This window comes from Populus trichocarpa, chromosome 12, assembly GCF_000002775.5.
Source record: "Populus trichocarpa isolate Nisqually-1 chromosome 12, P.trichocarpa_v4.1, whole genome shotgun sequence".
Lineage (NCBI taxonomy): Eukaryota > Viridiplantae > Streptophyta > Magnoliopsida > Malpighiales > Salicaceae > Populus > Populus trichocarpa.
In genome coordinates, this window is record NC_037296.2 from 5,332,029 (window position 1) to 5,341,088 (window position 9,060).

General features: G+C 34.9%; 1 protein-coding gene across 1 annotated transcript; it reads left to right on the top strand.

The window, feature by feature from the left end:
* Positions 1-247: 247 nt before the first annotated feature.
* Positions 248-8,301, top strand: LOC7493519 (cysteine-rich receptor-like protein kinase 10). Its single transcript, XM_002317872.4, has 5 exons — positions 248-778; positions 915-1,125; positions 1,214-1,451; positions 1,624-1,774; positions 7,672-8,301. The coding sequence occupies exons 1-5, from the start codon at positions 566-568 to the stop codon at positions 8,053-8,055; spliced, it is 1,197 nt and encodes a 398-aa protein (XP_002317908.4). The 5' UTR covers positions 248-565; the 3' UTR covers positions 8,056-8,301.
* Positions 8,302-9,060: the final 759 nt, after the last annotated feature.

Consider the following 9,060-nt stretch of genomic DNA (forward strand, 5'->3'; position numbering starts at 1 on the left):
TTTTTATATTTTGTAAGATTTTTTATTGATTTAAAAAATAACCTGATTTTTCTCAGATTTTTTTTATTTGTTGTTATTTATTGAATTTAGTTTGACTAATCGGTATTTATTTATTTGTTGTTATTTTTGAGAACTTTAAGAACACGCGTACTCAACCCATTAATGTAATATATTACAATTTTTTTGATATATTACGGCAATAATAATTCAGCAAAAAAACATTTAAGAACACGCGTACTCAACCTACCCATCTCTAGTGTTTGATTTTATTGTGTTTCTATCTCACAGCATTAATCAAAACGAGGACCCGGAAGCCATGGAAGAAAGTAAAAGGCTCGTCGTCCCTTCCCTTCAATTTCTTTGCGTGCAAAAACCAAACTAAACTTGTTTAAGATATCGTCAACTGCCAGTCCACCACCACCGCCTAATTGATCCAAAATTAGAGATTTACCATTTCAATATCGACTACCTGCCAGGCACCAACTGGACCAACAACACTTTACTACCTCCTCCTTCTTCTGATCCAATCCAAGGCCAAGGCTGCCGCGGCGCTAGTGGTGGTTGTATGGTCCATGTCTTGATGGGCCTTTTCTCCAATCTCTGCGCTTGCTTGCAGACTAAACTCAGAATTCGTAGACACAACGCTGCCGAAAGCGCCCCCGATGACGTCGTTGAGACGAATGACTTGTTCTTTGAGCTCCGTACTCTTGAATTAGCTACTAATTTCTTCTCCGAGTTGAATCAACTGGGTCATGGAGGATTTGGTCCCGTTTACAAGGTATGCCTCTTGTAAATTATCAAATTCTTTAGATGGGATTTCTTATTGGAACTAGAAGTCACGTTTTAAAGAAATGTAAAATGCTCATAGGATTGTTATATGTATTCTTCAGTATTGGCTTATTGTTAACTAACAGGGATTGATACCCAATGGGCAAGAAGTTGCAGTGAAGAAGCTTTCATTAACTTCGAGACAGGGAATCAGAGAATTTACGAATGAGGTGAAACTGCTACTAAAAATTCAGCACAAGAATTTGGTAAGTTTGTTGGGTTGTTGTGCTCAAGGACCAGAGAAGATGCTTGTTTACGAATATCTTCCAAATAGAAGTCTCGATTACTTTCTGTTTGGTAAAAGCTCCTTCTTGGAATTTTTGGTATTTTTATGCAATGTCTTGTAAAAAATTACTGCTAATAGTTGAGGTGGTATGATTTTCAGACAAAGTGAAATCTACACGCCTGGATTGGACAACGCGGTTCCAAATAGTTACAGGTGTGGCAAGAGGTCTCCTCTACTTGCACGAAGAAGCCCCTGAAAGGATCATTCACAGAGACATCAAAGCCAGTAATATTTTGCTGGACGAAAATTTGAATCCAAAGATATCAGATTTTGGCTTGGCAAGGCTCTTTCCTGGTGATGACACCCATATGAATACATTTAGAATTTCTGGTACTTAGTGAGTAATTCCCTTGATGCTCCATTCTACATTCATTATTATTTCATATATATATATATATATATATATATATATATATATATTTGTCACAAATAGTTTTTTCAATTAATGTTTTCTCGGAATTGGGAACAACAAAATCAAGTTAGTTTCTTTTTTTTTTGGTTGCATGCAGTGGTTATATGGCCCCTGAATATGCAATGCATGGATATTTGTCTGTTAAGACAGATGTTTTTAGTTATGGAGTTCTGGTGCTCGAGATTGTAAGTGGGAGAAAGAATCATGATCGTCAACTTGGTGCAGAGAAGGCAGATCTCTTGAACTATGTAAGTATGGATTTTCGCATTAATGTACTATAATAGCCTGAACCCAGTTATTGTGATTAACCTTAAATATTGAAACAAACACGAGCTTGATTTCTAATTGAAAGGATGGTGCTTACAAATGTGAACTAAGCTGTCTGATTTAGGATTTGGTCAAATTGTAAGGCTGATACGTGGATAATTATGATTTAACAATACATGCACCTTCGCAAATAAACTGCTTTCCTGCCTCCTGTTATTGTTCTTATATCTGTTTTCACAAAACTTTCTTGGAAACTGATGGTCCATCAAGGCACATTGTGGACAACTTGGAAGTTTGGATTCTTAGAAATACATTATTGCTGTCAACTTTTGTTCCAGCAGTGTAAAGAGCATCTATCCAATTCCCAATTAGGAATGAACTGTAATTAGGGGTGAGAAAAAAACCTAAAAACCGATTAAACCGAAAAAAACAAAAAAAAAAATTAATCGAAAAAACCGAATTAAAAAAAACCGAATAAACCGATTAAAAAGCCTAAGAAAAAAATCGATTCGGTTCGGTTTTGGTTTCTGAAATCTTAAACCGATTGAACCGGACCAAACCGAACCGAACCGGTTCAACAAACATCTAAACCCACTATAAAAGGCAACTTCACAGTTCACAATCCTTCACCCTCAAGTCCCAGCCGCCTCCTCTCTCCCAAATGCCTTTCAAGTTACCCCTCTCTGTATCACCACTCTCCTTCTCTAATTCTCATTGTTCTTTAATTCTTTAGATCAAAACTCAAGCGTTCAAAGTTCAAACAATTATCCTCAAAACTTTCAACACCAGCATCACCCTAAAATTTCAATATTTTCCTCTTTCATACTATATTTGTCTCGACTCTTGACATGTGAACATTGAACACTGAATGAAGGGATAGAAAACTTTCTTTTGCATAAAAGGGATGTGTTTTTTCCACATGTTTTTGCATAAAAGGGATCTGCACTTCTTTTATCTATCTTGGTTTCATGGATTTTCCGGGCTGTTTTGACTTTTTTATGAGTTGGTGGAAATCTTGTTGGCCAGGATCATTATTTTGCACTGTACATGGCTGAAACCTTGCAGGCTAATCAATTTATCATCCATCTTCTTCACTTTGTTGCTGTTGGCATCAGCTTGCTCTTCACATGAAACAAAACTGGATTATCGGTTTTTTCAATTTTTTCCCTTAATTAACCGAACCGAACCGAAAATAGTCGGTTTGAACAGGTTTCGGTTAGGTTTTAAATTAAAAAAAAAAATTCGGGTTGGTTGGTTTTTTAAGTAAAAACCGAATCGAACCGAAAATGCTCACCCCTAACTGTAATACACGTAGCTCACATCAAATTTTTTTGTTACGTCTTCTTGAATGTGAGCTTGTTTAGTTCATACTAGTTAGGTGGCCAGCGCTACGCCGCGGGCCAACCTTTTTATTTTCATAAAAAATATTAAAAAAATATAAGGCCAAAACTGTTGGGTCTGGCCGCAACACCGGACCCAAGAGCTTTGAGTCTGGTTTCAACACCAGACCCAATAATAATATTTATAATATAAATAATAATATTTAACTTTTTTGTCCAAATTCTTTTATTTTTTAATCTTTTTTTTTTAAATTGGTTTTTCTTCAATAGTAATAATAGTATTTTTTAAAATTTATTAATTATAACAACAACAAAAATAATAATAATTTTTTATTTTACCCTTCAAATCAAGTCTAAGGTTGTTTTTCAATATTGATAAAAAAAATTTCAAAATTTTTAATTATTTTATAAATAATATTAATACTTTTAATTATAATAAAAATAACAATATTTATAACACAAATAATAATATTTAGAAACCTAAGAACCAAGAACCTTGGGTCCTGACGTTGGACCCAAGAGAATTGGGTTCGGAGGCAGGACCCAAGCGAAATGGGTTTTGACGCATGACCCATCACCCTTGGGTCCTGACACTAGACCCAAGAGAATTGGATCATGACGTAGTACCTAAGAGAATTGGGTTCGAATGCAGGACCCAAACAAAATGGGTCCTAACACAGGACCCATTAACCTTGGGGCCTGATGCATGACCCATTACTCTTGGGTCCTGATGCAGGACCCAAATTGGATCCGGACTCATGACCTAGTAGTCTTGGGTTCTGACACAGGACCCAAGAGAACTAGGTCCTGACGCAGGATTCAAGTGAGAATTAGGTCCTGCAGTGGAGCCAAGGCTAATGAGTACGGCCCCAACAGGACGCAAGGCTGATGGGTCTAGTTGCAGCTGGACTCAAAGCTATTTTGGGTCCTTCTAGGACAAGATCCAACTCGAAACGGGACCCAACTTAATATATTCTCCTTGGATTTGGCTGTGCGGCCAGATCCAATCTCAATATATTTTTAAAAACTTAAAAAAAATACAAAAACATAAAAAATATTAATTTTAAGTAAAGAAAACAATAAAAAAATTTGAAATTTTTTTCAAAGCATTATTGAAACACAAAAACAAACATGCTCTAATAAGAAAATTCAACCCAACCTGAAATGAAAAAAAAATTATTATCCCTCAACAAGAAATCAACAAGAGAAAAGATAAAAAATTTCAAGAGGGAAAAAAATAAAATTGAAAATATTTTAAAATATATATATTTTTAAATATATTGAGATAATATTTTTTATTTTTTTAAATCTATTTTTTATATAATCACATTCAAATAATACAAAAACATCTTAATATGAATTAAGGAAAAAAATATTAATTTAAAGTAAAGAAAAAAATAAAAAATTATCAAATTTTTTTCAAAGCATTTTTGAAAAACAAAAACAAACATGCTTTTATAAGAAAATTCAACCCAACTGAAAAAAAAAAAAAAAACTTATCACCACCCAATTTTTGTAGAATATAAAAGAAGTCCCATCAATTTGTTTCCTCTTTATTGTATGAAAAATAAATTTAAATCAGAGAAAAGAGCAAAACATCCGGAGCCTGACCTAATATCCTTGGGTATTGTTGCGCAGCTAGACCCAAGATCGATGGGTCTGGCTGGGCAGCCAAACCCAAGATCGATGGGTCTGGCCAACATCTTTTTGAAGTGTTTTGGATCTGCCTGGCCAGCTACACCCATTGCTATTACACCTTTTGGAAGTGTTTCGGGTCTGGCTTGGCAGCCAGACCCAACAACATTTGGTTTCGTTGCCAAGCCAGAACCATCAGCTTTTGATAGAGAAGGCAACACCCCCAGGTGCGCGGGCTGCAAAACCGCTCGCCTGGGTCTGCAGTCAGGCGCGCCTGTCTGGCCCTAACGCTCAAGGCATGACAGCCTCAACGCCAGGTGTCTGCAGCCCTACCAAAATCGAAACTAACTATTTTCTCCCCATCCATCCTTTCAATGTCAAATGCATCCTAATGAAAAGGTAACCCCCACCCTCCCCTTGCAGTCTTTCCAACTCTCTGTGGCAAGGGCAACTCTGTCATTACATTGCTTTAATGCACAATGCTTTGTGTCTAGGCTAACAGTAATAGAGGCACTGATCCCTTTTAGTATATTGTATAACTAGGTTGATGACCCGCGCTTCGCCGCGGGCCGGGTCAATTTCTTTGCAGCTTAAAAAAACGATGCTAAAGTGCCATCATTGTATTCTAAAGAGCAAAAAAATATCAACGACTTGACATAATAGAAAGAGAACTAAAAAAAATAGTGATTGTTAAACTCCATGAATCAAATAATCCATGAAAAAAAAGTATTGAAAAACAAAGTACAAGTAAAACCAAGTGAGGTCGTCAAAATCCGCGAGTAGTATCATGCCAAACTTTAAATATTAAAAAATATTGAATTGAATGAAAAAATCAAAAAGAAAAATCAAATTTACAAAAGAATCCAAAACATAAAGAAATAAAGAAATCAATTTTCAATGAACTTAATGATGATTGATGAAATTTTTAAAAATACTTAGAAATGACTGAAGCAAACCCGGTTCAACCTTTAAAATTTATGACACAGATCATAAGGCTAAATCACATTGTAAAAGGCAAACAAAAAAAAAAAAAACAACTTAAAATTCTAAACCAACCAAAATAATTTGGGATAAACATGAAAAAACAAATTAAAAAAAAAGCAATTGAAAAAATATAGATTTGAAAAGAAAGAGAATCAAATTTCACACAAAAAGAAAAAAAAATCATAAGGGATGAAATTGAAAAACAATTTCAATTAAAAAAAAGAATAAGAACAACTAAAAATAACAATATAAAAATAAAATGTCAAGGGATGAAATTCAAAGACAGATTAATTCAATAAAGGATTCAAGACCAAAAACATCATAATTAAAAAAATAAGGACCAAATTTAATATAAAAACAAAGTGTATATGGATGCAATTGAAAAAATAATTAATTTAATAAATGATCCAAGACCAAATACATTGCAATTAAAAAAATTGAGAACCAAATCTGATATAAAAATAAAATATCAAGGGATGAAATTGAAAAAACAAATTAACTCAATAACTGATTCAAGACTAAATACATTGCAATCAAAAGAATGAGGACCTAATTTAACTTAATAAACAAATAGCTAGACTTTTTTTTGCAATGGCCAACCGTTTTTCTAGGTGGAGAGAGGGAAAAGAGGGAGGAAGGGAAAAACTTCTTGCCGACGCTCCTCCACATATTGTTGGCGAACACGTACCTTCCCACCGTGACGGGTGGTGAGGCGCATCGAATGCTGCCTTGAATGGTGGCATTCGGCGTTGTGTGGGAGTTGTACGCGCCACCACCTAAAGCACACGAGACTTTTTGAATTTAAAATTAATTTATATATATTAAAATACCAAATTATCGTTAATCCCATATGAGAATTACAAAAAAACCATAGCAAAAAACCTAAAATAACCTTGCATCCATAATAGAGAGAGTTTATTTTTTAGGGACATTTAAGTAATTGACATGCACAAAAATTAGAAAAAAACCAAAAAGCCCCTGAACCAAAGGGAATTTTTTTTTAAGGGTTACCTGGTAATTACACTATTGAAAAAACATCATGAAATTACTAATGAACATTCTTCTTTAAGGTAATTATTGATAAGTCTCGTGTAAAAGATCCATATATCTCTAAAGCTAATATTGCTTATCAAAGGCAAAATCAGTCTTTCACTGTGGATTTACCCTATGAACGACTGATGCCTTTTAATTATAGTTAATTCTCTTTGAAAGAAATGCTGTTAAGTGATATAATACTATGAATGAAGCCAATATTCAATATAAAAAGTTCAATGTGACTGCTAAGTTCTACAAAGCTGCAAAAAAAAAAAAAAAAAACAAAAACAAAAAGAGGAAGAAGAAAAAAAAAGAGAAGATAATCTTATCAACTTTCTTCCACGTGCCTAGTATTTGACAATCTATATACATGCATTGCCTACCAAGAGTGGCAAGATCACCTCTTTTGCCGATAATTTCTAATACAAACAAGGTAAATGTTTTGCCATTTAACTAAAATCTAGACTTCTACAATAGATTGCCATAAAAACAGACAATATTGTTTGACAACAGTGTTCAAATGGGTAAATTACATGTTTAAGCCACTGTCAGAGCAGTTTGGGAACTGTACAATGACTAAGTTTCAGGAGAAATGGAACAGGGGACTGCATAGTGAGTGGAGATACCTGTTTAGTTGCCAGACAAGATAGAGGGACTAGACATACCAAAGTTAACACTTGATTCTGCTTTTTAATGTAGCAATAAGTTTCCAAATACCTTAATTATGGTATATACATATCAAGCTTGATTTTAAAGTATTTTTCGATCAGAGCACTGGTTTTCAGATAACTATTGCTTCCAGTTTTTTTCTTCATACTAGGAAACAATCATTAATTTGGTCTTCTTGATTTTCTTCTCGCCCCCTCGCTCACTCACTTTTGCAGACGTGGATGCTTTACCAAGGAGGCAAGACATTGGAGTTAGTTGATCCAAGCCTTGCCAGGTGCAATTGGGATGAGGCAGCCATGTGCATTCAACTGGGGTTGCTATGCTGCCAACAGAGCATTGCAGATAGGCCTGACATGAACTCAGTTCATCTCATGCTTTCAAGTGACTCGTTTACTTTACCCAAACCTGGTAAACCTGGAATTCAAGGTCGTGGGGGTCGTTGGACAACTACCACTACTTCTGCTCTCACTAACAGTGCTACAGCTACCAATGCTAGTACTACAAACACTGGCGCTACCAGGGTTTCTGGAGGTAATAGTTTTATTGATGAGTATTCTAGAAATTCTATGTCTGTTTCTTCAATTGAAGAAGGCAGATAAACCACTATATATAATGTGAAGGCTAATTAGCTTTTTAATCTCGTGTAAAGCATTGATTCTTTGTAGCATCTGTTCATGTGATGTATTTCATTTTTGCCATGTAAAAATTTCACCGAACTTGCTACGTTTGGTAGAAAGTAATGTGGTGTAGTGATAATTTTTTAGGGCAGTTATATTTTTTTTAGTGTGATCGAACAGCGACAATCTGGGTTTTAACCTTCATAGTTAATTGCTTGTTATGAACAATGATTCTACAGAGTGCTCGTTTTTCCTTTTCATTTCCTTATTGTCCCTAAAGAAAAGGGTAATATGAGATGTCCAACTCCATTGCATTGGTACCGCCTCCCTTTCCCTCCTCTAATCAGGAGGGGTTAGGGTTATAGACAACAAATAATACGGTGAGCCTTTAGCAAGAGCTAAGAGGTATGCATATAAATTTCCTTTTCCTTTTACTATGTTCTTTACTTCCAAGCGCATTTCCAGCTTTCCTGGGTTCATGCATCTAAATCTATTTCTAGGCATTAAAAATACCCGATCAAGTAAATTCTGCTTACAGTAGAAGTTTAACGTGTACAGTGCAGACTATATATCTATCTGGCAAGTTTTGGTGTGGGGTTAACATCCAACACTATGTTTATATACATACAGACCCTCCTGGGTTTCTCTTGGATCATTTGTTGAAACGATCCGTTGAACTGGTATGGATGCATTTATAATGAACCTGTTCATATATTATTAAGTTTTATTCTACTATATACCATATTTATTTTTCCTAGAAACAGTCTTTGGTACATTATTTTTTCTCTTTGAAGAACCTCCTACAAGTATTGATTAATTTTCCGTGAGAGACTAGACTGTTTAACTAACTACAAGATGACTGTTCCCTTTAGAACTATGAACGATTAACCATGTAATCCTCTCCGTTACATAATAATAATAGCAAAACGGAAACATGAGAAATGAGATCCTCCACACAAAATCCAGTGGCCTTTTATGCCAGGAACT

Excerpts from the sequence above, each read along its gene's own strand:
- LOC7493519 (XM_002317872.4), top strand. The coding sequence starts at position 566 with ATGGTCCATGTCTTGATGGGCCTTTTCTCCAATCTCTGCGCTTGCTTG. Across the intron at positions 1,452-1,623 it reads TTTAGAATTTCTGGTACTTA|TGGTTATATGGCCCCTGAAT; the intron begins GTGAGTAATTCC and ends GGTTGCATGCAG. Across the intron at positions 1,775-7,671 it reads AGGCAGATCTCTTGAACTAT|ACGTGGATGCTTTACCAAGG; the intron begins GTAAGTATGGAT and ends TCACTTTTGCAG.